Consider the following 27,620-nt stretch of genomic DNA (forward strand, 5'->3'; position numbering starts at 1 on the left):
TCAGGTCTTACATTTAATGTTTAATCCATTTTGAGAAGGTTTTTGTGTATGGTATAAGATATTTGTTCTATTTCATTCTGCTTGTGGCTATCCAGTTTCCTTAACACCATTTATTAAAGAGATTACTCCTTCCTCATTGTATATTCTTGGCTCTTATGTCATAAATTAATTTGCCACACATGCCTCAGTTTATTTCTGGGATTTCTATCCTTTTTTTTTTTAAGATTTTATTTATTTGACAGAGAGAGGATAACAAGTAGGCAGAGAGGCAGGCAGAGAGAGGGGGGAAGCAGGCTCCTCACTGAGCAGAGAGTCAGACATGGGACTTGGTCCCAGGATCCTGAGATCATGACCTGAGCCAAAGGCAGAAGCTTAACCAACTGAGCCACTCAGGTGCCTCTGGGTTTTTTAAAAAATTAATTAATTAATTAATGTTCAATTAGCTACTCTATAGAACATAATTAGTCCTTGGTGCAGTGCTAGTGATTCAGTAGTTAAATATAACACCCAGTGGTTATCGAAGCATGAGCCTTCCTCAATATCCATCACCACCTTTACTCCCATCCCCCCTCCTCCACTCTGAAGCCCCCAGATTTTTTCTTGGGGTCTGTAGTTTCTCATGGTTCATCTCCCTCTCTGATTTCTTCCCCTTTGGATTTCTCTCCCTTCCCCTCTGGTCCTCAGTGCTTTGATTATGTTCCACATAGTACTGAAACCATATGATAAGTGTCTTTCTCTGCTTGACTTATTTTTCTTAGCATAATCCCCATGTCGATGTAAATGGTAGGTATTCATCCTTTGTGATGGATGAGTAATAGTCCATTGTATGTATTTGCCACATCATCTTTATTCATTCATCTGTTGAAGGGCATCTTAGCTTCTTCCACAGTTTGGCTGTTGTGGACATTGCTGCTGTGAACATTGGGATCCATGTGGCCCTTCTTTTCACTACATCTGTATCTTTGGGGTAAAAACCTAGTAGTGCAATCGATGGGTCATAGGGTAGCTCTATTCTTAACATTTTGAGGAACCTCCATACTGTTTTCCAGAGTGGCTGTACCAACTTGGATTCCCACCAACAGTGCAAGAGGGTTCCCCTTTCTCCACATCCTTGCCAAAATTTATTGTTTCCTGTTGTGTTAGTTTTTGCCATTTTAACTGCTGTAAGAGGGTGTCTTATTGTGGTTTTGATTTGAATTTCCCTGATGGCTAATGATGTTGAACATTTTTTCATGTGTCTGACAGCCATTTGTATGTCTTCTTTGGAGAAGTGTCTGTTCATGTCTTTTGCCCATTTTTTGACTTGATTATCTGTTGTTTGGGTGTTGAGCTTGAGAAATTCTTTTTTTTTTTTAAAGATTTTATTTATTTATTTGTCATAGAGAGAGAAGTGAGAGAAAGCACAGGCAGACAGAGTGGCAGGCAGAGGCAGAGGGAGAAGCAGGCTCCCCACCAAGCAAGGAGCCCGATGTGGGACTCGATCCCAGGATGCTGGGATCATGACCTGAGCCGAAGGCAGCCGCTTAACCAACTGAGCCACCCAGGCGTCCCGAGATTGAGAAGTTCTTTATGGATCTTGGATACTAGCCCTTTGTCTGTAGTGTCATTTGTGAGTATCTTCTATTCTGTGGGTTGCCTCTTAGTTTTGTTGACTGTTTCCTTTGTTGTGCAGAAACTTTTTATCTTGATGAAGTCCCTAAAGATCATTTTTGTTTTTGTTTCACTTGCTTTTGGAGACATGTCTTGAAAGAAGTTGCTGTGGCTGATGTCGAAGAGGTAACTGCCTGTGGTCTCCTCTATGATTTGATTGATTCCTGTCTCACATTGAGGTCTTTCATCCATTTTGAGTTTATCTTTATATATGGTGTAAAAGAACAGTCCAGTTTCATTCTTATGTATGTAGCTGTCCAATTTTCCCAGCACTATTGATTGAAGAGACTGTCTTTTTTCCACTGGGTATTTTTTTCCTGAATTGTCAAAGATTAGTTGACTCTAGAGTTGAGGGTCCATTTCTGGAGTCTCTATTCTGTTCCATTGGTTTATGTGTCTGTTTTTATTACCAATAGCATACTGTTTTAATTACTACAGCTTTGTAATATAGTTCGAAATCAGGAATTATGATGCTTCTGGCTTTGTTCTTTCTCAAGACTCCTTTGGCTATTCAGAGTCTTCTGTGGTTTCATATAAATTTGGGGATTTTTAAATTCTATTTCTGTGAAAAATACCATTGGGAATTTTGGTAGGGATTGCATTGAATCTGTTGATTTCTGTGGGTAGTATGGACATTTTAACATTATTCTTCTAATCTATGAGCATGGAATTTCTTTCCCAAGAAATTGTGTCATCCTCAGTTTTTTTCATCAGTGGCTTATAGTTTTCAATATACAGATCTTTCACCTCCTTGGTTAATTTTATTACTAGGTATTTTATTCTTTTTTATGCAATTATAGATGGGACTGTTTTCTTAATTTCACTTTTTAAATATTTGTTAATTGTTAATGAATGAATGATTTTGAACTCATTCCCAAACTGAATTCTTAATCAGAGTAAGAGTTATCTAGGGAAAGAGGAGAAGAAAAGGGAGAAAGGAGTATCTAATTAGAGTGTCTCAAATGCATTATAGGTATGCAGGAGATGTTACCTCCTCAGTGTTTGACATACCTAGGTACAACCAGGGAACAGAGCAGAGAACATCCATCCCTATGCTGAACTCCTCAGAGGGCATTTGTAATGTAGCAGAGGCCCGTCATCCCTGCAAATAGCAAATGTTTTGAAGGTAGCATTTGCTACCCCAATGCTGAGAGCATTCCAAGGAAGTCCTCTACTAGCTTGTCATCTGTTTCAGTTGAGGTTCATGTTTAGAATGTTTATATAAAACATTAATTTTTTTAAAGATTTCATTTATTCATTTATTTGATAGAGAGAGACACAGTGATAGAGGGAGCACAAACAGGGGGACTGGGAGAGGGAAAAGCAGGCTCCCCACCGAACAGGGAGCCCAATGCAGGACTCGATCCCAGGACCCTGGGATCATGACCCGAGCTGAAAGCACCACTTAACAGGCTGAGCCACCCAGGCGCATCCACAAGAAACTTTATTAATGGATAGGTAGATGAAAAAAACCCAAAAATTTCATCTACCTATCCATTAATAAAGTTTCTTGTGGATGGTGAGTGTCAAAAATTGAAGAGATAATCATTAAAAATTCTTTAGCAGGAATTGCATGTAGCCTGTTTCCATCCCTCCTTCCTTTCTTCTTTTTTAAAATAAATCGATTAAAAAAATCAGGGCTGAGCAAAGTAGGCATTTGCATCCAAGTTGGAGGGGAGGGGCTATCTGGTTTGGGGTGTCAGAGCCTGAATGGAGCAAGAAGGGAGTCTATGATGGGGAGGATGGTAGCAGCCTGTGTGGTTGTTGAGAGCTCAAGAGAGGTGAGGAGGTTTTCTGCCCAAGATGATGATGACAGTAGGGATCTGGCACAAGAATTTGGACCTTGAGGGAGAAAAAGAAATCAGTTAGGTTGGGAGGCAGAGTTGGTAGCTCACTGATAAATGTTGGCTACCTAAGTGGGGTGAGAATGGTGCTTGCTGGCCTGGCACCATGTGTCAGAACTTGATTGGGATGGGGAGGGAATCTGTGTAGAAAAGTGGTGGTCATCTGCCATGGGGTACTGAAGCCCGGTAGGATGAGAAGGGCATCTACATGAGAGGGGCATGTGGCAGCAGTGTTGGGCCAGCAACATGTCAGAGTCTGAACAGGGTTAGGAGGACTTCTTTATGAGAGGGTGGGGGGCAGGGCAAGAAGTTGAGTATACACAGGTAGGATTGAGTCAAAAAGTAAATATATTGAGGATAATGGCAGCCAAGTTTTTCACTGTTAGAAGACAGAATTCTAAATATGGAATAGGAAAAAAACTGTAATAACTCTGGTATTGGATTGGAATTGGAAGTAATGTGAACTCAAGATTTGATAGATAAATGGAGAAATGTTGATGTAAATGCATGGATAATATACATGTAATATATGTGTATAAATAATATACTATGTGTATATATACATATACATATATTCCCCATCTCTGAGAATAGCAGTACCCCTAAAATAGGACACATCTAGTGCCCTATCTTGATTTCAAAGTACCATTCTCCACCAAAAGGAACCAAGACTACTTGGAGAAGTAGCTCATTTCAGGACAGGGCAGAAAAAGTCCAAGATGAGCCAGAATGTCTTGTTAGGCAAGAAAATAAAAAGGGCTTAATGAATTATGGGAACATGTCAAAAGAACACAGATGTCAGTTTGAATGAATTTCTGGTGGCCAAATCTATATACTTTGAGCATCAAAATAAATAATGATAATATCAGGTTATAACCCGTTGAGTAAAATAGGAATCCATGAGTCCATTCTTATATAAACAATTGAATATGGGATGTGTGGATGGCTCAGACGGTTAAGTATCTGCCTTCAGCTCAGGTCATGATCCTAGAGTCCTGGGATCCAGCTCCATATTGGGCTCCCTGCTCAGTGGGGAGCCTGGTTCTCCCTTTCCCTCTGTCCTTCTCCCAGCTCGTGCTCTCTTTTTCTGAAATAAATAAAATCTTAAAAAAAATTGAATATATAATTAGGGTAAAGAGAATAAATGTAAAATGAATAATTGAGTTAGAGAATCAACATTTTTGTATCATTATAGTAATAATTCAGCCAAGAAGCATCAGTGAATATTACAAACTAGTGGATGAAAGTTTGGTAAAGAGGGACTATTATGTAGTCTCAAAATACCTCTCTACAAAATACTTAGTAGTTACTAAGGGGTAAAAATCAACTCTGTGGTGGATAAATCTGACAGAGTAATTAACTGAGTGATCAAAATTAGTATGACCTATCATGAGACAAATAGAAATCATGTGCCACCTGACAGGTACACATGCCACCTCAATGACATTCCTGTCCACAATAAATAATCTAACTATGAGGTCATATCCGACAAGTCCAAATTGAGAGACATGATCCAGAATAACTGGCCTTATGTTCTCCAGAACACTCAAGTGCCTCAGAGTCAAGGAAAGATTGGTGTACTCTTATAGATTGAAAGAGACTTCAGCAGATGTGAAAACTAAACACAACGTGTGTTCCTTGACTCAAACCTTTCACATTATTGGGACAATTGTTAAAACTTGAACTGGGCTTGTGGATTAGTCGATAATAATGGATCACCGTTAGTTCTGAGTGTGATGTTTGTCTTGTGGTTATGTAGGAGAATGTTCTTATTTATAGCAATTATACCCTGAAGTGTTAACACAGGCCTTGGGGCATCCATCATGTTGACAATTTACTCTCAACTGTTCCAGGAAAATGTTATTTCCACTATTGTTGTTGTAACTTTTTAAAAAAATTGGAACTATTTTAAAATCAAAAGAACAGTTATGTATAGAGTTAAAGTTTATACATAAAGTTTCTCATGAAAACATTTTAATATCTTACTATATATCTTCTCTACTGAAATCTTTTCAACAAGGCCTGTATAGATTAACCAAATCATTTCCGGTTTATCACTGCATGTTGTACAAATTTTATCCTTTTTTGTGTGTGCACTATAATATGAAAAAGCCCGTGTTGCATTATCTTAGGCAGAGGGACTAGGTTTGCAAAAGCCTGGAGCTCAGATGGCATGTTTCTTAGGAGAACTGCAAGCAGTTCAGCGTATCTGGAAAGTGTGGAGTTGTTGGTGGGCTAGCTGTCAAGAGAAAAGACATGTAAACTCCTAACTATAGGAAACAAACTGAGGTTTGCTGGAGGGGGTGGGGGGATGGGATGATTGGGTGATGGGCATTAAGGAGGGCATGTGATGTGATGAGCACTGGTTGTTATATGCAACTAATGAAGTAATGACTCTACATCTGAAACTAACGATGTAACATATGTTGGCTAATTGAATTTAAATATAAAAAAAAAAAGACATGTAGCAAGCTTAGCTAGATGGTAGTCTCATACACTGACTTAGGGGACATAGGATAATTCACTTTTAGGTCTCTCAAACTGATAAGCAAAAGCACATTAGCGAGGATGCCCCCCCCCCCCCCCGCCCCATGTTTAGAAATTGCCTGAAACCATTGGTCAAGAAACTGCCCCAGGATGCTTCTTGACCTCAAAGTTCAGTCAGAAATTGCTTTAAACTTGTGCCTGCAGGAGGCACAACTCAGAAGCATGAAAGGGATGGAGAAAGAGGCCTCTTCTGTATCTACTTTCAAATAATTTAGCAAAAAAGACACATGTGGTAGGATAATTTACTCAGATATTAATTTGCTTTTTATTCTGTTTTCCTGCCCTAGTCCAAGAATGCTTTTCTGCTTTCTTTCTTTGAGTTTTTGCTCAGGAGGATCAAAGCAGTACGGTTGGATTCTGTTTTTCAAAGGTAAATTATGTATTTTTTAAAGATTTTATTTACTTATTTATTTGACAGAGAGACATGAGAGAGGGAACACAAGCATGGGGAGAGGGAGAGGGAGAAGCAGGCTTCCCACCGAACAGAGAGCCTGATGTGGGGCTCGATCCCAGTACCCCAGGATCGTGACCTGAGCCAAAGGCAGGTCACCCAGGTGCCCTTCAAAGGTAAATTCTTTGAAGGCCTCATGATAGGTGGTCTCAAGAGGGGAGAGAGGAAAGAATCCAGGAGGGAGAGTCTACCATAGAAATCTCAAAGAGAGATTTAACTGGGGAAGGAGAATTCCACTGAGTCCTGGGGACCAGGATCCAGTCCCTCTGTGCTTCTCCACTGTAACTTCCTGGGGATGTGCCCTGTCTTTAGTGTGGAACGGCTTTGTGGTAGAGTGGGTATCTGAACCTTTGTATTGGGGCTCCTAGCTTTGGTAAGGAGCTCCCAGTGCAGCTTGGAGGTAAGTTTCAGGAAGCAGAACCATCTTCCCGCAAGTAACCCTATCATCCTAGATAAAGAATGTATCAGCAATGACCAAAGATCAGAGAACTGTCCCTGAGTATTCTGGACTGTGTAAAATCTGATATTTTTATTATGGGGAAAGGACATAGCCCCACTATTGACTGAGGTTAAATTTCCATCAGCTTAAGGAGTGCTGGCTTAGGATGAGATTTAATTTGTTAATAAAGAACATGGCTTTTCTTACACCTAGAAGTATGCAGTAAATTTCATAGTTACCATACATGTTTATAGCTCCCAAAATGTAGGAAAGATTACTTGCACATGAAAAGACATTTTTTCCCCCAGAAGGATTCAGCAGAAGTCTTTAATGGTCCCCTTTTTCTAAGAGAAGTGGGATATTCTGGTTTGATACATGCTTCCAGAACTTAACACCAGATGAACTCAGGATGCCTCAGCAATTTTGGTTTTCTGTTACTCTTTCTAACCCAACAGCTAAAGTGTAGTGGAAAGGAACAGGCCATTCTGACATTTGGTAGATGAAGGTGCCTTTCTGCTCTCTCCCCTTTGCCAGGGCTCCCTGAGCTGACTTTGGGCTGGGAGTAGGTCTGAGGTGAAGATTGGTTTAATTTAAGTTTTCTTGCAGCTGTATCTTCTAGATGCAAAATCTCAAATACCCAAACCTCTTATTTTGAGTCAGGAGAAACTGAGCCTTGAGACCTCCTTTGTGATAGGTAGTCAGTAGGCTTCAGACAAGTGATAAGTGCAAGTACAGAATGATGACCCAACTCCTGCTTCAGCAGGGTTTTTATTTTCTAAATAAGGAAGCCTACCCAGAAACTGTACCAGCAAGAGTGTTAGTGGGCTTAGGCATGTGTGACAAAGTTGTTGACTGAAAGAGAGAAGTTAGAACTCTGCCACCAGCTGCTTGTGTGCCTCTGAACATACCATTTCAACTTTCTGGGCCACATGTGCCACATGAAAGTTTTGGAACTGGATGACCATTAATGGCTGGGTCCATGCTCTATTTTAACTATGATTCCAGATGTAGAATAAGAAGATTCTTGGAAAATTGAAATTCAGGGTGTTAAGGAGCCTTGTCAACAGCAAGTGCTTAGATATAATGGGATTTAACTCTTTCTAGTAGAATTCTTGAATGTGCCAGTAAGATTAATGCAGTATTTTTACAAAATCATATTCCAACTTGTGATAAAACTTAGAAAATGTATTGCTGTCTATTTTGGTTGGATGCTGTAGATAAGCGTGTCAGACTTAGGTTAAAAATAAATCCCACAAAGCCAACAGAAATTAGATGGAAATTAGCAAATTACTAGAATTTGAACAGAATTATGTGTAGTTTTGATTCTTGAAACAAACTCCTTAAAGGATACTGATGAATGAAAAGTGCTTTATATATTCCCTCCAGAAGCTGGAAAATAGACCGTATTCAGAATCTTGGGCAGCAAAGTAAAATAGATTTCCTATAAATTAGGCTGTGCCTGTGTCAGTCCCAAACAAACAAATCACTGCTGTATATGCTGAGAGATCTCAGACAGTGAGTCTCATATGAGATGAGCTCCTTAAAGAGCACACAATTTTTAATTTCATAGCTGATAATCATCATCACACTGCTGCTCGTATAAATCTTGCCTATTTTAATTTTTCCCCACTGTTGTTCTCCTGGTTTTAGTTGAAAAAATATTTTCTCTAACATCAATCTGCTGAAATTATGATAATAAATATCATTTAACTAAGAATGTTGTTTAGATCCTGAATGATCCAGGAAGGGTTTACATATAATCTGAATTCACTGAACAATTGCAGTTAAATACCCCTTCCACAGTTTACTGAGTAGACTAACCTCTTCTCTGCTCTGTTCAGTATGTATTTAGAAATGAGGAGGGACCAGATTCCTGAGGACTCAAAATGTGTATGGTGTATGAATGTTACTTCATTCACAGGTCTGAGTATAGAACACTCTACAAATTAAATCTCACTCTGTATTGTCACTCTTTAGGTTGATGGAAATTTGATCTCAGTGCACAAGTTTTCTGTATTAGTGAGGAAAAGTAGCTTTGTAAGTTGTCCACATTCTGAACTATACTACAAGCTGAAACTAGAAGCTGAAGATGGACTTAACAGGTAAAATTAAAAGCTTGCTTTTCACAATGGTCTGACACATGCCTCCTGGAGAGTAAAAGTATTCAGTATAAAATTTGCTGAAGGAAATAAATATTTAAAAAGATTGAAGTTCTTATTGGACTAAGTAAAAACAGTATATTAAAAGTGTAAGTTTTGGGTTAATATAAATATAACTCATAAAATTCAAAACCAAAAGTTACATAATTTATGCAATGTTAAGGAATGTGATTTTCTGACTTCCATATGGAATTCATTAGTAAATCACTAAATCTGATGTAATTTTACCTACAGAAATTCAGGCAAGATACCTACAGGCAGATTGTAGATACAAATGAATGAAGTCTTATACACATGGATACTTCTAGGTGGCTGTGTAACATGCTACCATGCACTGGGTGACTTATTTTCTCTTAACTCTGGAAGCTGGAAGTCAGAGATCACGATGCCATAGGGGTTGATTTCTGGTGAGATCTCTCTGGCTTTCAGACTGCAGTTTTCCCCTCTGTTCAAACATGATCTCTCTGCTCTGTACACATGGGGAGAGAGAGGTCTCTGGTATTATTCCTCCTCCTCCTCTTTCTTCTTCTTCATTTCCTCCTCCTCTTCCTCCTCCGTCTTCTTCTCCTTCTCCTTCTGCTTCTGCTTCTTCCTCTTCTTGTTCTTGTTCTTCTTCGAAAGAAAGAAAGAGAGAGACAGAGAGAAAGGGAGAGCATGAGTAGGGTTTGGGAGGGCGGGTGGGGGAGGGACAGAGGGAATGAGAGAATCCAATGCAGTCTCCACACCCAGCATGGAGCCAATGAGAGGTTTGATCTTACCACCCTGAGATCATGACCTGAGCCAAAATCAAGAGTCTGATGCTTAACTGACTGATTCATCTAGGTATCCCTTTTTCTCTTCTTCTAAGGACACCATTCATACTGGATTAGGGCCCCACTCTTATGACTTTATTTAACTTTAGCTCTCTAAAGTTCCTCGTTCTAAATCTAGTCACATTGTTGGGTTAGGGATTCAACATATGAATCTGGGAGTTGCCCAGTCCCTAACAAGGGTTTATGTCTTTAAAAAAAATTTTTTTTTACTGTCATTTAATGGATTTTTAGGAAGAAACACATTTTTAGAAAATGTGTTTAGTTTGCCATGTTTTAGTTCACATATTCATGAAACCCTTCTAACTGTAGTTCCTGAATCACAGGATAAAGAATAAACATTCTAAGGCTTTCCTCATCCGATTTTATCTTCTTTGGTGTGTGTGTGTGTATGTGTGTGTGTGTGCGCGCGTGTGTGTGTGTTGGTGGTGGAGGGCTCATCTCATCCCTCTTAATTCTTTCAGTGCGGAGCTTGAACTCACAACCCTGAGATCAAGACCTGAGCTGAGATCACAAGCTGAATGCTTAACAGACTGAGCCACCCAGATACCCTGTCGTCCCTCTTCTTCTGACTCTACTTTTTGCCCTTCCATCTTTTAGTTTTTCCTTTGTGGCTCTTTACACTTAAAGATTCAAATTTCAGTTAAACACTGTTCTCTGCTCAAGTTGTCATTTACAACAACAATCTGTGCTCAGTTGAGGTTAACTAGACATATTAATGATGTGAAAATGGTAATATCTTTCTTGAATTTTTAAAGAATTTTTTATTTTTAAGTTGAGAAATATAAGCAAAGGAATTCAGAAGGATATTAATGTATTTCTTCTCCTCCTTTTTATTCTTACACCTAATTTTTCCTGTTTCTAGTCCATTGCATTTATATTACTTGACATGTTGGGCACAAACTTTTTTTGTGTGATGTAAGGCTGGGTAGTAAATAATTGGCAGACCATGGGCAGTGTAATGTCCTAAAGCCTCCATTTTTTCAGCTGAAGGATTGGTATAATAATAAAATACACCTCTAAAGATCCATGTGAGAACTCATTAAGATCATGTATAACACTTAGCAGCAGGTATTGAATAACATTGGTGGTCAGGTGGATATTTGCAAGACAAAAGCAGAGATCTTGGGATCCTCTTGTATGAGTTAGGATTAGTTTAAATAAGAGAGGCTTAAAAAGATAGGTATTTATTTATCTCTGACCTAAAAAGCCTAATGATAGGCAGTTGATGGCTGATACAGCAGCAGCGGCAGCAACAACAGCTGTAAAACAGAAAATCTCTCTGACCCATCTCCTCTTCAGAATTCACTAGTTAGTTTGGTGAATGAAATTGTGATCTACCTTATCATAAAATAAGAAACTTAACCCACAGTTAGGTCAATTCCAACTTTTAATGATCCCTCAAATAATTTGTCCTTTCCACCCAATCCCTACCGCCTGTGCCTTACTTCTTCTGCCTTGGAGATGCTAACCAGTATTCTGTACCACACTGGCATTCGAAATGGGCTCTTAAGTCATACTCTACTCTAATCTCTCTTCTACACGTTATCTATGGGATAGTCTTTCTAAATGTAGATCTCTGTTATCCTTGTCTTTAAAACTCGTCAGTGGCACCATGTGCTTTATAGAACTAAAAGCTGGAAAATTTTTGAAAGACATCCATAATCCTTCTGATCCAGCCCCTTACTTACTTATAAGCCCCTTACTTACTTATTTTAGCCTCATTTTCTTTTATTTCCATCTGAGGTAGGCGGTATAATGGTTACCTCAAAGATGTCTACATCTTAATCCTGGTGACCTATGTATATATTATGTTTATGACTAGAGGGAATTAAGTTGCAGATGGCTTTAGGATTGTTAATCAGTTGACCTTAAAGTAAAAGGATTTTCCTGGATTATCTGGGAGATAGAAGAGTCGGTGTCATAATGATCCCATGTGAAACTCAACTGGCTGTTGATGGCTTTGAAGGTGGAAGGGTGCCAAAAGTTAAGAAATATGGGGGGCCTAAAGAAGTTGGAAAAGACAAGCAATCAGATTCTCTCCCATGACTTTGAGAATGGAACACAGTCTTGCCAACGCCTTGATTTTGGTCTACTGAAAGATATATTTGATTTGTGACCTATAGACTATAAGATAATGAATTTGTGTTTTTAAGCCACTAAGTTTGTGGTAAGTTGTTACAGCAGCAATGGGAAGCTGATACACCACCACACCATTGATAATTTGCTTGTGAAACTCCAAACACAGTAGGTATATGTATGATTTCCTGTACTTGGAATGCCATTACCTTTTTGTAGGCCTCTTACACCTACTTCTGAAGTTAGCTTCTATCAGAAGAATTTACAGATTGGATTTCTGTTCCTAACACATTATATTTGTAATCTCTCTTGTACTACTAGTTCTTCCAAGACTGTTGAGCTTCTGAAGGCCAGAGACTTATCCACAGTACTTAGCCTATGAATGAATTCAGTATGATGAATAAATAAAAATGGACTGGTCTGAATGCTTCTATTTTAGAAGGCTCATATTCTGGTGTGAGTCTGTGCATGTGTTTGTACTTGGGTATGTATATTAAGGGCAGAAATATTCTGAGAAATGTCAAATTGTTAAGTCTTCTGTCCTAGTTCATTCAGGCTGCTATAAGAAAAATACAGACACTGGCTGGGTTATAAACAACAGAAATTTATTTCTCAGGCACCTGGGTGGCTTAGTTAAGTGTCTGACTCTTGATACTGGCTTAGGTCATGATCTCAGGGTTGTGAGATTGAGCCCTACATGGGCTCCACGCTGGGTGTGAAGCCTGCTTAAGATCCTCTTTCTCTCTCTCATTAAAAAAGAAAGAAAGGAGGAAGAAAGAAATATTGATTTCTTTCTCATAGTTCTAGAGGCTGAGAAGTCTAAAATCAAGGTCCCTGCAGATTTGGTGTCTGATAAGTACCTGGTTCTTGGTTTGTAGTTGGCCATCTTTTCATTGTGTCCTCAAAATAGAAGAAAGACTAGAAAGCATTTTGGGGGTCTCTTTTTATAAGGGTACTAATCCCATTTACAAGATATCCACTCTCATGACCTAATTACCTTTCAAAGGACCACTCCCTCAAAATACCAGAACACTGGGGATTAGGCTTCAACATATGAATTTTGGGGAACATGAAACATTGTTTGTACTATTCTCTGGTTTTGGTAATCTACCCCAACCTTCCATGTATCTGGGAGGTGAATTCAATATGTTATTCCTGGAGTTTTACATGTAAGAATTCCAGGTTTATTGGGGTCGGGAACATGAATCTGGCTCCAAAACCAAGGTAATTTTTTCCTTGTTTCCAAGATAGTTTCCAGCCTCGGCTATTTCCTGTGTGTATGTGTTTGTATGTAGGGCTGTACACTGGCTGGCTCATGGTTTTCTCCAGTGGACAAAAAACCAGAAGCTTCTGGTTACTTCTTCTTCTTCTTCTTCTTCTTTTTTTTTTTTTAAGATTTTATTTATTTATCTGACAGAGATCACAAGTAGGCAGAGAGGCAGGCAGAAAGAGAGAGAGAGAGAGAGAGAGAGAGAAGCAGGCTTGCCACTGAACAGAGAGCCTGAAGTGGGGCTCGATCCCAGGACCCTGGGACCACGACCTGAGCCGAAGGCAGAGGCTTTAGCCCACTGAGCCACCCAGGTGCCCCTCTGGTTACTTCTTTTTGAAAAATTGACCTATAACATTGTATTAGTTTTAGACATATAACATAATGACCTGGTATATGTATATATTGCAAAATGTTTACTGCAAGTTAAATTAGCATTCTTCAACATATATAATTAGTTTTTTCCCTTGTGATGAGGACTTTTAAGATCTACTGTCTTAGCAACTCTCACATAAACAGAACATGATTGTTGACTATGGTCACCATATGGTTCATTATATCCCCAGGACTGACTTACCTTGTAACTGGAAGCTTGTACCTTTTGTCTGATCACTCCTCCTAAACTTGGGGGAAGCTGTCATTTTTTTACACCAAGCCCTTCTCCTTTCACATCTCCTCTCAGTGAAGGAAACTGATGTAATTCCCTTCTGAAAGCCTACATTTTACACCCAAGGAATAGGAATACACAGTCATATAAGATAAAGTTAGTATCTCCACAGATTAAATAGGCCTGTGTATTCTTTTGCCTCAGGACAGTCCCTTTTAAAGCAATCCTCATGGGGACTATATATATATATAAAATAATAATATTTTTATATAAATACATATATATGTATTTATATACATATATAAAATATATAATATACATGTATAAAAATATATAAAATATATATATAAAATATATATAAAATAAAAATATAAAATATATAAAATAACAATATAATATATAAAATTAATAAAATAACAATGTTTATATATAAATACATATATATGTATGTATTTATATATAAACATTGTTATTTTATTACATATATGTAATATATATGTTATAATATATAACAATATAAGTATATAACAATATAAGTATATATAATAAATAAGTATATAAGTATATATATAAGTATATAACAATATAATTATAATTAATATAATTATAATGATAAAATTGTATTATTTTATTATTAAAATAATAAGCTGTGTGGTTCAGAGTCAGACTTCATTTGGTAAAATAAATGACCTTTGGTAAAATAAATGACCTTTCACACATCATCATCATGGTGTAAGATTCATACTCAAACACAAGTCATTTTTTTTCTCTAAAATATCACTTTGAGTGCTTCATAATACTGATAGCTAGAAAATAATTATTTCCTTATTTTTTAATTAACCATTTGAGGGAAATTAGGTAGTTTGCAATTTTTTTCTACTATGAATAGTATTGAAATCCTTGTAGCTAAATTTTCACACAGATATTCACTTATTTCCTTAGCATTAATGTCCAGAAGCATAATAACTGGTTTGAAAGAATGGGTCATATTTTAAGGCTTTTGATTTGAGTTGAAAAAGATAGAAAGATTGTAGCTCATTGTAAATGACAGAAAGTGCCCTTTTGAAAGGTACCTTGAATAAATAAAAATGGAACATATTTTTATGTTTTATGTTTGCTAGGGCTTCCATGACAAAATGGTGGTGGCTTAAACATCAGAAAATAAAAAAACAAAACAAAATTAATCTTCTTGCAGTTCTGGGGTCTGGAGGTCCAAGATCAAAGTATCAGCAGGGCTGCACTCTTCTGAGACCTCTCTATGGCTTACAGATGGCCATCCTCTTGCTGCCTCTTCATATGGTCATTCCTCTGTGTACATGTACCTGTGGTATAGCTTTCTCTTTGTATAAGGACATCAGTCATATGGATTAGAGCCCCATGCTAATAGCCTTTTTAACTTACTTCTTTTTTTAAATTATTTTTATTAACATATGTATTATTTGCCCCAGGGGTACAGGTCTGTGAATTGTCAGGCCTCCACACTTCACAGCACTCACCATACCACATACCATCCCCAATGTCCATAACCCAACCACCCTCTCCACGACCCCTCCCCCCTAGCAACCTGCAGTCTGTTTTGTAAGATTAAGAGTCTCTTATGGTTTCTCTCCCTCCTGATCCTGTCTTGTTTCATTTTTTCCTTCCCTACCTCCCAAACGCTCCACTCTCCTCTCAAATTCCTCATATCAGGGAGATCATATGATAATTATCTTTCTCCAATCGTCTTATTTCGCTCAGCTTAATACCCTCTAGTTCCATCCACGTCGTTCCAAATGGCAAGATTTCATTTCTTTTGATGGCTGCATAGTATTCTGTTGTGTGTGTGTGTATATATATGTATATATATATACACATACCACATCTTCTTTATCCATTCATCTGTTGATGGCCATTTAGGCTTTTTCCATAGTTTGGCTATTGTGACATTGCTGCTATAAATATTTGGGTGTACATGCCCCTTCGGATCCTTACATTTGTATCTTTAGGGTAAATACCCAGTAGTGTGATTGCTGGGTCATAAGGTAGCTCTGTTTTCAACTTTTTGAGGAACCTCCATGGTGATATAGTGTCCTTCCTCATTTCTCATTACAGTCTTTGACTTAAAATCTAATTGATCTGATATAAGAATTGCCACCCCAGCTTTCTTTTGATGTCCACTAGCACGGTAAATTGTTTTCTACCCCCTCACTTGAAATCTGGAAATGTCTTTGGTTCTAAAATGAGTTTCTTGTAGATAGCATATCGATGGGTTTTGTTTTTTTATCCATTCTGATATCCTGTGTCTTTTGATTGGGGCATTTAGCCCATTTACATTCTGGGTAACTATTGAAAGATAAAAATTTAGTGTCATTGTATTGCCTGTAAGGTGACTGTTACTGTATATTGTCTCTGTTGCTTTCAGGTCTACTATTTTTAAGCTCTCTCTTTGCTTAGAGGACCCCTTTCAATATTTCCTGTAGGGCTGGTTTGGTGTTTGCAAATTCTTTTAAATTTTGTTTGTCCTGAAGCTTTTTATCTCTCCTATTTTCAGTGATAGGCTAGCTGGATATAGTATTCTTGGCTGCATACTTTTCTCATTTAGTGCTCTGAATATATCATGCCAGTTCTTTCTGGCCTGCCAGGTCTCTGTGGATAAGTCTGCTGCCAATCTAATGTTTCTACCATTGTATGTTATAGGATTCTTATTCCGAGCTGCTTTCTGGATCTCTTTGTCACTAAGACTTGTAAGTTTTACTATTATATGATGGGGTTTGGATCTATTTTTATTGATTTTGAGGGGAGTTCTCTGTGCCTCCTGGATTTTGATGCTTGTTCCCTTTGCCATATTAGGAAAATTCTCTACTATAATTCACCTCCAATATACCTTCTGCCCCTCTCTTTCTTCTTCTTCTGGAATCCCAATTATTCTAATACTGTTTTGTCTTATGGTATCACTTATGTCTTGAATTCTCCCTTCATGGCCCAGTAGTTGTGTCTCTTTTGCTCAGCTTCTTTATTTTCCATCATTTGGTCTTCTATATCACTAATTCTCTCTTCTGCTTTATTTATCCTAGCAGTCAGAGCCTCCGTTTTTTAATGTGCCTCATTAATAGCTTTTAAAATTTCAATTTGCTTAGATTTTAGTTCTTTCATTTCTCCAGAAATGGATTTTATTTCTCCAGAAAGGGATTCTCTATTATCTTCCATGCCTTTTTCGAGCCCAGCTAGCACCTTGGAATCATTGTTCTGAACTCTAGTTCTGACATATTACCAATGTCCATATTGATTAGGTCCCTAGCCATTGGTACTGCCTCTTCTTTTTTTCGTGGTGAGTTTTTAATGCCTTGTCATTTTATCCAGATAAGAATATATGAATGAGAAAATAAAATACTAAGAGGGTGGCAAAGACCCCAGGAATATCTGAGAAGAGATCCAAAACCATGTGGAGAAGAAGGGGAAAAAATTAAAAATTCCATATAAATTTATTTTTATTTATTTATTTATTTATTTATTTATTTATTTATAGAGTGGTGTATAGAACAGAGCCACCCGCTTGATTTTGGGTATATTTTGGTTTCTTAGAAGAAATTACCTCCCAAAATTTTAAGGAAAGAAAAAAATACACACAAACACACACACACACAAATAAGGGTTGGAATATGACTTCAAAGATGAAAACTTAAAAAAAAATTCTTGAAAAGGAATTGATAAGTTGGTAGGAAAAAGAAAAGAAAAAAAAAAGAGGAGGGATTGTGCTCCGGCTGGAGAGTAGAAGAAAGCCATATGCTAGATTAGGGTATATTTTGATCTATTAGAAACTGTATCCCAAAATTTTTTAGGAAAAACAAAAACCTATGTGTTACAAAAAATAAGGTTAAATACAATGAAGTGATAAAATATGACTATTACAATGAAGGTTTAAAAAGATTTTTTAAAAAAGATTTTATTTATTTATTTGACAGAGATCACAAGTAGGCAGAGAGGCAGGAAGAGACAGAGAGAGGGGGAAGCAAGCTCCCCACTGAGCAGAGATCCTGATGTGGGGCTTGATCCCAGGACCCTGAGATCATATCTGAGCCAAAGGCAGAGGCTTTTACCCATTGAGCCACCCAGGCACCCCTAAAAAGATTTTTTTTTTTTTAAAAAGAAAGGTATTGTGAAGATAAACTAGTTTTTTAAAAAAAAAAGCTAAAAGAGAAAAGAGGAAAAGTTAAAAAAATAGAATAAGAAAAAAATAAAATTATAAAAAAATTAACTTTGCAAGAGTAAAAAGTTGTGGGAAAAAAGCCATGAATTCTATGCATTGCTTTCCTCTAGCTCTGGAGTTTGGCTGTTCTCCTTGATCAGTAAGCTTGGTCTTGGCTGGTTGTTCTCGCTGATCTTCTGTGGGAGGGACCTGTTGCAGTGATTCTCAAATGTCTTTGTCCAAGTTGGAATTGCACTGTCCTTGCTAGGGACTGGGCTAAGTAACCTGCTCGGGTTTGCTCTTGGGAGATTTTGTTCCCTGAACATTTTCCATACTGCTTTGGAGGACGGGAATGAAAATGGCAGCTTCCCAATCTCTGGCCTGGAGGAGCTGAGAGCTCGGAGACCCCCTCCTCAGTGCTCCCTAAGAGAAAAGCGCTCAATCACTCCTCTCTCTGGTCTCTGGGCACACTCCGAGCTCACCTGGCCTGTGACTGAGCGTTTCTATCTCTGGCACATCGCCCCGTTTGGAGTTTCCAAACCCTGCGGATTCCTGCCGCACTGCTTCTCCAGGAGCAGGAAGGTGAGTCTCCCTGGATCTGCCACTTGTGGGGTCCCTGCTCGAAGAGCAGTGGCTCGACTATGCCTTGGCTCACAGTTTAAGGTAACCCCGATCTGAAAGCTCATTCTTCAGCTCCGTCTTTGCAGCCGGCTTCCCCGCTCTGATACCTGGCAGCTGCCACTCAGACACCTCTGATCTTTCTGTGACCCCATGGGTCTTAAAACCACATTCTCTGCAAGGGCTCCACCCCCACTTAGCCTCTGGAGCAATGTCCCTCAGTGGAGCAGAATTCTAAAATTTCTGATTTTGTGCCCCACTGCTGTGCCGCTTGCCAGGAGACGGCCCCTCCCACCGTGGTTTATCTTCCCGTTGCTTTGGATTCACTTCTCAGCATGTCTTACTTTTCAGAAAGTGGTCAGTTTTCTGTTCCTAGAATTGCTGCTTTTCTTCTATCTCCTGTTGAGTTTGTAGGTGTTCAGAATGGTTTGATACCTATCTAGCGGAACTCTTGGGATCTGATATTGTTTCAGTCTGCTACTCCTCCACCATCTTGCCTCTCTCTTCTTAACGACCTTCGCATCAATTACAGTTATATTTAGAAGTATTGAGGGGTGAGGTTTCAACATATGAACTTTCTGGAGGGGACACAATTAAATACATACCAAAACCCTAACTATAAAAAGAGACTCTTGGATGTCATAGAAGGTTGATTAAAAAAAAAATTGGAGGTGCTGCTTTCTGGAAATATAGGTTATCATAGTTTTCCTTTCTTCCCCAGCTCATCCTTTTTCCTTTCCTTTCCCATTCTTTTTCTTTTTCTAGGTATAACTTAGGTACAGTAAAATACACCTTCATTAGTGTGTAAGGTGTAGGAGTTGTGTACCCACCACATGCAGTTAGGTTTCTGTAATCAAGCTTGCAAGAGGGATGGAAACCAAATGTCTAAATTTCAGTTATATTTTAAATGTTTGTTTTATTTTGGAAGGCTGAGATACTAGTAAACAAGGTAAAACCAAGGAACAAACTCAGGCAGTGATCTGAAAGGTAAAGTAGGAAAATAAAGTTTTTCTTTTTGAATGATCTGAGGGGTAGGAAACTGCTTCATTTAAGTGTTTCTATAATACTCCGTATTCACTGTGCCCACCTTTACCAATCTAATCTCCAAAGATAATCTAACCTCCCAATTATTTTGCATTTATCCTGGCTTCCTAAATGTCTCTTAAACATGCTTGTATCACCTCCCATCATCTCCTAAACCCCTTTTATATGTAAGCACTTAAAAAAATATTTATTGATTTACTAGAAAGAGAGAGAAAGAGAGCATGTGCACACTCTGGGTGCTTTTTTTCCCCTGTACTGAGCCACCCAGGTACCCCAGGAAACGCATTTTTTTATATAGTTCAGAGCCCCTATACGTAAGGTTTATCAGACATATGCCTCTGTGATGCTTTCCTAGTCTGTAGACATTAAACCCATAATAGATTCCCAATTAAGTGGTATGGAGGATTTTTAAAAAACAATGTAGAAGAAAACTGTTAGTTTGGAATTTATAGTTTGTATGAGAAAATAAGTTATGGTTTAATCACTTTCCTTCAGAAGTTCATCTTTTACTGTTACAGCCTTTTTTCTGTTTTTTGCTTTTTTTGAGAGTGAGGGGTGGGAAGGGCAGAGGGAGAGGGAGAGAGAGAATTTTAAGCATGTTCAGCGTGGAGCCCTAGCTAGGGCTCAATCACACAACCCTGAGATCAGGACCTGAGCTTAAATGGGGTCTGATGCTTAACTGTGCCACCTAGGTGCCCCTAAAATTAAAATACTTTTCTTAATGTCTAATCTCTCATGTCAGGTGTAATCTTGGGGATAGTGAAAAATAGTGCCCTATAAATATCCCATATCACCTTAAACAGCTATGTTTATCATCTTGCCCAACTCCCTCCAAAATAGTTTCCTTAGTTTTGTAGTTCGTTCAGGCTACAATTTTAGTGTTCCAGATTTCAAACACTGGAATGCTTTTGTTTTCCTCATTCTGTATCATCAGTCGTTAGCAAATTCTGACATACTTGAATTTTGTGTGTGTGGTTTTTTTTTTCCCCGTAACATAAAGGTAATAGCGTCCTACTGTCCTCCTTTAATTGGGAGCCCACTGACCACTATCATGCTGTGTGTATCATTCTTGTTATCTGCTTCTCCCCTCTAGAATGTAAGCTCTATGAGCCCAGAAAGTTTTGTCTGTTCTTTATTGCCATATTCCCAGCACCTGGTATATTTGTTGGTTGAATTGAGCATTTAGTATGTAGTAGCACTGTGTTTACATACAAAATTTCATTTAATTTTTACCACAGTTGGGAGGTGTTCAGTTTTTTGAGTTTCACATAATAAAACTGGCTAAGTTTTTAAAAAAGGTTAAGTGACTTGCTCAAAGTCATACAATGATCACACAGTTAGTAGGTGGTAATACCAGACTCTAGTTTGTTCTCAAGCCATGAAGCTTAATCTAAATGCCTTTGAACTAATTTTGACTACTACCTAAATTTCAAGGCATTCCCTAATGTCCAAGACTCTAAACCTGGATTACCCATTATTTTCTATCAAAAACCTCTCGCTCCAAACTAGTCTACTTACTGTCCCTTGAACCTTATGTGGTTTTTGTTTCCTATTTTCCTCATGTAAAGTCCCTTTAGAAATTTTATCTAGCCTTTGAATCAGAGATTGAGGGCATGTGCTGCCTCTTTCGCCATTCAATCCTGAATACTCCAGGATGCAGTGAGGAACACCTCATCTTCAGTATTTACCGTGTCCCGCTCCTTGAATCTTGCATGGCACACAAAATGTTCAGTAAGTGGAAGCCGACCTAACTTGCTTGCATTTGCACCTGAGTGAGGGTCGGTAAGGCACTTACCAGCACTGCGTGATACTTATGTATAATGTCTTCGTGTTTAACCCCTTCGGTCCCCGGTTTGTTGTAGACTGCTTTTAAAGAAAGGTAACTTGTTGGGAAGGAAGCAACGCGTAGGTAACGTAAACCTATAAAACGATGTGTGCCCTTTAGTTAAATGAAAATGCCAGCTGTCGGAGTGCGCGAGGGGAGGCTGAGGGGCGTCGGGAAGGGCTTCACGGAGGGCCGCAGGGTGGCGGGGGCTCTTGCGCCACGCCTCGGTCGGAAATCGGAAGCGCTTGTGGCACACCGCCGCCCTTCACCTGGCCTCGGGCTTGCTTTTGCTCAGGGCCACGTGCCAGTGTTTTAGTTTAACTGCGCGTCGGGCCCCCAGTAAACGGTTAGTAACCGCCTTTCCCCGACCAGGTCTCTACCCTCCATCTTTGTGCGACGGGGGGGGGGGCGCGGAGAGGATGCCAGGTGTAGCGTCCCGGCTGAATCGCGGCGGGTAAACCCAGACCCCTAACCCCAACAGTCAAGTTTTCAAAAAGCCCGCGCGTGGGGCCCCAGGCCGCATCCGTTGGGAACGGACCCCCAGCGCGTCCCCGCTCAACCCCCGCCCCCCACCAAGCCCAGGAAGGTGGATAAGGCATCTGGGTAGCAGGTAGGTTCTGCACACAGGGAGCGCCGTAGCCAGCGCGCACCGGGGAGCGCGCCCGTCCAGCGGCGGCCGAAAACGGAAGTGGGCGCGAGCGGGTCGCAGTGATTGGCTGAACCCACATGTCTCTCAAGGGGCTGGCGCGAACGCCACTGCGGAGTTGGGCGAGGGGATACGGCAAGGGGAGGGGGCAACACACTGGGAACAGCCGCGGGGCTGGGAAGAAATGAATTGCGGAGGTGCGCGGAGAGCAAGGAGAGTCCCTGGTCAGCGAACACGGGGGAGCCAGGGTGTGAAAGCGGGACTGTAGAGGCGGTGGCGGGAGCAGCGCAGGCCGACGGCTTGAATCGACCGCGGAGGGCGGGGAGTCCGTGACCGAGAGCGGCGCTGCGGCGCGGTAGGCGGGACTAGGGAGAGCGACGCAGGGATTGGCGGGCTGCACTGGGCTGCCGTACGTCGGCGGTGACGCACGCCTCGGGGAGGGTGCGCGCGCGTTCAGCGGCCTCTTTGTGTGGTGCCCAGATAGGGGAGCGGAGGCGGCGGTGGCGGTGGCGATAGCGGTGGTGTTGGTTGGCTTCCAGACGCCTCGGCTCGCCCTCTCGCCGGCACCTCTCCCCTTCCCTTCCCCTTCCTTTTCTCCTCCTTCCCTCCCCTTCCCTTCTTCCCTTCCCCGTCGGTGACCGGCGGTGGCGGCTCCAGCAACGGCTGGGCCCAAGCTGTGAAGAGGCCTTAGCCAACGATAACGGCGACGGCGAAACCTCGGAGCTCGCAGGGCGGGGGGAAGGCCCGGGCCGTGGAGATGGAGAATTCCCAGTTGTGTAAGCTATTCATCGGCGGCCTCAATGTGCAGACGAGTGAGTCGGGCCTGCGCGGCCACTTTGAGGCCTTTGGGACTCTGACGGACTGCGTGGTGGTGGTGAACCCCCAGACCAAACGCTCCCGTTGCTTCGGCTTCGTGACCTACTCCAATGTGGAGGAGGCCGATGCCGCCATGGCCGCCTCGCCCCATGCCGTGGACGGCAACACGGTGGAGCTGAAGCGGGCGGTGTCCCGGGAGGATTCGGCGCGGCCCGGTGCCCACGCCAAGGTTAAGAAGCTCTTTGTCGGGGGCCTAAAGGGAGACGTGGCCGAGGGCGACCTCATCGAGCATTTCTCGCAGTTTGGCACGGTGGAAAAGGCCGAAATTATTGCCGACAAGCAGTCGGGCAAGAAGCGTGGCTTCGGCTTCGTGTATTTTCAGAATCACGACGCGGCAGACAAGGCCGCGGTTGTCAAGTTCCATCCGATCCAGGGCCATCGCGTGGAAGTGAAGAAGGCGGTCCCCAAGGAGGATATCCACTCCGGTGGGGGCGGAGGCGGGTCCCGGTCCTCCCGGGGCGGCCGGGGCGGCCGGGGTCGCGGCGGTGGTCGAGACCAGAACGGCCTGTCTAAAGGCGGCGGTGGCGGTTACAACAGCTACGGTGGTTACGGCGGAGGCGGGGGCGGCGGAGGCGGTGGCTACAATGCCTACGGAGGCGGCGGAGGCGGTTCGTCCTACGGGGGAAGCGACTACGGTAACGGCTTCGGCGGCTTCGGCAGCTACAGCCAGCATCAGTCCTCCTATGGGCCCATGAAGGGAGGCGGCGGCGGCGGTGGCGGTGGCAGCAGCTGGGGCGGTCGCAGTAACAGTGGACCTTACAGAGGCGGCTATGGCGGTGGGGGTGGTTATGGAGGCAGCTCCTTTTAAAAAAAAAAAATCTAAAAATACCTGGGAGTGGCTATAGGGGTAGCTCTTTTCAACAACCCAGCTAGGGTCAACTCCTAAGTTCCTTCCTCTCCCACCGCCTTCCCCATTTTGCCCTTGGGGGAGCCGCTTCTAAGGCTGCTATCCTTGGGGGTGTTGCCCTATTTGCCTGCCACCTCTCTTGTCTCTCCCTCCGAAGATGGACTCGGCCTCACATACACATTTTTGTGTTACAGTCATTGATGGACTCTATTTTTTTATTATTACTTGGACCTTGGTCGTTTTTATACTAGCAAAATGTCTTGTTTTAATTTGTGTTTTTTGGGGGGGAGGGAGTGAACTTGCTGATTCTGTAGCAAAACCTGGGCGGGGGTTGGGGTGGGGGGGTAATTTACTTTGTTGTAAGGACTTGATATCTGGCTACAGCGTTTTCTATGAAATCTACTTGGATTCCATGCCTGAAATTTGGAAGCATATGTACAAAAATCATTTTTACGTTTTATTTTTAATAAATCATTGTGTTTGACCGTATATGTCTAACATTTTTTTCTAGGATCCATTCCTTACCGTTTTAAGGGATATTAGTTTAATAATTTTCGTGTTCATTCTTAATTCTTGATGTGTACTTAGAGAAACTTTCAAAAGGTCCTTTGGTGGTTTTTTTTTTTTTCCTGTTGCCTTTCTAGTGACGTGTTAAATTTTATCCCTTACAGGCAAAACTTTTGCAGTGGTGGATGTAGCTTTTTAAAATCTTTAAAGTTTCTGTGCATCCATCTCTTGTACCAAGCGATTTGCTTATCATCTTGACATGGTTGGTCACTTCTTTCTATGAGAATTTACTTCAAAGTATGTACTGTGTAGTTTGAAAAGAAATAGTTTGTGTTAAGCATGTGTTTTCATTCATATAAACTGTTTAAAAATTTTCAGATGGCCTAGTTTCATCCCTCTTACTGGTTTGTCTGTAATGAATGGTTACAAATAAGGGTTATATTTTACCCTTAAACTAAATGCATTTTTGTATTTTCAGAGCAGGTTTAAACGTTTTTTCCTATAGCTGAATTGTTGTCCTCTTGGAAATCCTTCCCCCAACCTTTGTAGCACCATCTACTGGCAGAATGGCAGTATATCTGCGAAACAATTTGTTTAAAAAACTTGTTTAGGATAATTGCATCAGATTTAGAAGTTTTGCCATCACAAATCTGTGCAGACTTTGGTTACACATTTACTTGTAACTGAGATGGGCTTTATGGGAATGTAGTTAACAGTCCATATCACTATTACCCTTTCTACACGAGATTTGAAAATGTAAACTGCTATGCATAGCTTGGGCAATGGCCCAAAATTGCTATGACAGCTAATGAACCAGCTACGTGTACTGGTGTCTTAGGTGCAAGTTGTAAAGCAAAATATTTGTGTATTCTGCTTGGTTAACAAATGTATATTTGTAGCCCTTTCATGCAATAGAATTCAAGTTGTTGTTTATAAAAAACAAAACAAAACAATGATATAGGAGAAAATTGCCTTCCTGGATAGAAATATAGAATAGCAACGTTTATGGATATCACAAATAAAGAATTCAATTCTTTACATGATTGAGTGAGAGTATGTATAACCTGGTGGGTGTGTTCAGAGTACTTATGATATAGTACACTTGATTTAATGTTACGGTAAAACTTTTTACTTGAATATTGCATTCAAAAGCCCAAATGTATATTAAGAAGCTTTCTGAAGGGGTGGTTAATGGGCTTTAAAGTAAAAGATTATTTTAGCATTGACTTTGTCTTAGTTCTTGCTACTGTATATTTCTTAATATCTAATTTGTGCCAAATTTTTTATCTTAATTGCTGGGGCTTTCATTTCAAGAGATAGAAGAGAGGTCAAGATTGTGAGGCTAGATTAGGACTGCTCAGTAGTCGTTTTGACAATAGCTGATGCTTGGTACAGATAACTTGAGTATACCTCTATGACAGATGGGATAGATGTTTTTTGCACGTTGAATAAATGTAGTCAAATCTTGCTCTTAAGTGGTTCTACAGCTCTTTAAATTTATTTTTTAGTTTAGTGAAACATAATACATGTGGACTTCTTCATTTGGTAGTTTAGTACCATTTTGTGAGTGCCTCGAAGGTACAGAAAATGATACGCTTAAAAGTTTTCATTATAACTATTACTCTGCTTGCCTTTTATTCAGCTTTAGTGGGAAGATCCAATTCTTCTGGGTCAGTTGGAATAGTCCCCTTTTTGGAGGGTTTCCAAAGTCTGATAAGGTTATTGGTATTTTGTATTCCTAACATAGTGACTTCTAAAACGTAAAATGAATGATGTAGAAGGATTACCTGTTAATTAGAAAAGCAACTCAAGGTGCTGTTCATTTATATTAACACTTCATTGTTGTGCACTTACCTTGATAGATTTTCTGTGATCTGGACTGGTATTCAGTGAAGGCAAAAGCATAGTGATATTTAGTCTTTCTGGAATTGCTCTTGTCAATTTTTATAGAAGCATTTTTGATATGTAGGGTTTTTAAGTCCTTTCACCTATGAGAACTATCTGAACATTATTACTTAAAACTTAAGAATTCATGAGAGGGTGTGGTACAGAATCTAGTCAGTACTGAATAGAATTTTATGCCATGCTTGAATCTAATTTGAAAGATTATGAAAATAAAAACCATTTTTTGTCTCGCTATTATGAAGAGCTTTTACATTTACGGGATTTTTGGTATAAATTCAGTGGTAATTATTAGTTGAACCATGTTTTGAAAGGCATTTAAAGATTGATGGTAGTTTCAAATCTTAAGCTTGCAAATGGTTAATGTTTATAGGGATAACTATAGAATGATATGTTTCTTCCAATAACTTAGTGCTTTTGAACATAATTTCTTAAATATGCCTCACAATAAATTTTTGCATTTAAACAAGGTTAAAGGGTTTGAGGATACTTGAAAATTTAGTATTGATGATTATTCCCCTCAAGACCAGAAGTGACAGTGTCGCTTATTTTGTAGGCTTCTTTAAGTTTGCTTTTCTCGAATTTGTGTTCTGTTAAATTTTATATGCCTGTATCTTTGCTGACTGAAAGTGGACCTTTGGATGTTGGATTGATATGAGTAAAACTGCAAGTAGACAGTGGATTTTACCTAGAAAGATAACATTTGGGTAAGTCTCCCCTATTTTAACCAACTTAATGAGTGTAAGATTGTGATTACTGGGAAAAATGCGTTCTATTCTGTTTCAGAAGGTCTTTATTTCACTTCCATCTGAAACAGGGCAACAAAAATTGCCTCTACACCAGAGTAGGGCAGTGCTTTTTTCTTAATGTCTCTTTGCAGGTTATTTTGATGTGCCTTTGTTTCATGCTTTCTATTAAAAGTGAAAATACATTGTAAGATTTTTTTTTCAATAAAGAATCCCTTGAAAGAATAGGTAAAGCCTAAGAAACGTATTTTCTGCAATACAGTATGTTATTTAAAAAGTTGTTATGTTGCTTATCATTTAGACTGTCACAGAAAACGGCATTATTACTACTAGGAAATAGAAAATACAAAAATCTTATTGAGTCTTGGGGCTGGTGTATTTTAAGAATAAATTTACTAATGTTAAATAACTGGTTATAAATCAAAATAAATGAAAAGTGAGTAAATATTCTACCAATATGACCAAATCCTCTTCTCAAGGGTAATCGTTAATAAGTTTATATTCTCCTAACTCTCCTTGGTATGCACCTAAGTTAATTTTTTAAAAAATAGGATTATATGGTTTTGCATTTTTAATGTATGTCAATAACATT

The 27,620-nt window shown here is 39.9% G+C and overlaps 2 protein-coding genes and 1 pseudogene across 2 annotated transcripts in view; 2 read left to right on the forward strand and 1 right to left on the reverse strand.

The window, feature by feature from the left end:
* LOC123390822 overlaps positions 1 to 22,232 on the reverse strand; it is a 42,766-nt pseudogene extending 20,534 nt beyond the window's left edge.
* KLHL3 (kelch like family member 3) overlaps positions 1 to 27,620 on the forward strand; it is a 259,630-nt gene that overhangs the window by 99,151 nt on the left and 132,859 nt on the right. The window contains exons 6-7 of the mRNA XM_045075471.1: positions 6,329 to 6,411; positions 8,909 to 9,033. The gene's annotated coding sequence lies outside the window, so the exon portion shown is untranslated. The remainder of the gene's footprint in view (positions 1 to 6,328; positions 6,412 to 8,908; positions 9,034 to 27,620) is intronic.
* HNRNPA0 (heterogeneous nuclear ribonucleoprotein A0) lies at positions 22,573 to 24,362 on the forward strand. The gene has a single exon (XM_004744903.3). The coding sequence runs from the start codon at positions 22,908 to 22,910 to the stop codon at positions 23,832 to 23,834; it is 927 nt and encodes a 308-aa protein (XP_004744960.1). The 5' UTR covers positions 22,573 to 22,907; the 3' UTR covers positions 23,835 to 24,362.

The sequence above is a fragment of the Mustela putorius genome, unplaced genomic scaffold, assembly GCF_011764305.1.
Source record: "Mustela putorius furo isolate JIRA1106 unplaced genomic scaffold, ASM1176430v1.1 tig00000145_pilon_pilon_pilon, whole genome shotgun sequence".
In the NCBI taxonomy this organism is placed as follows: domain Eukaryota; kingdom Metazoa; phylum Chordata; class Mammalia; order Carnivora; family Mustelidae; genus Mustela; species Mustela putorius.

Excerpts from the sequence above, each read along its gene's own strand:
- HNRNPA0 (XM_004744903.3), top strand. The coding sequence starts at position 22,908 with ATGGAGAATTCCCAGTTGTGTAAGCTATTCATCGGCGGCCTCAATGTG.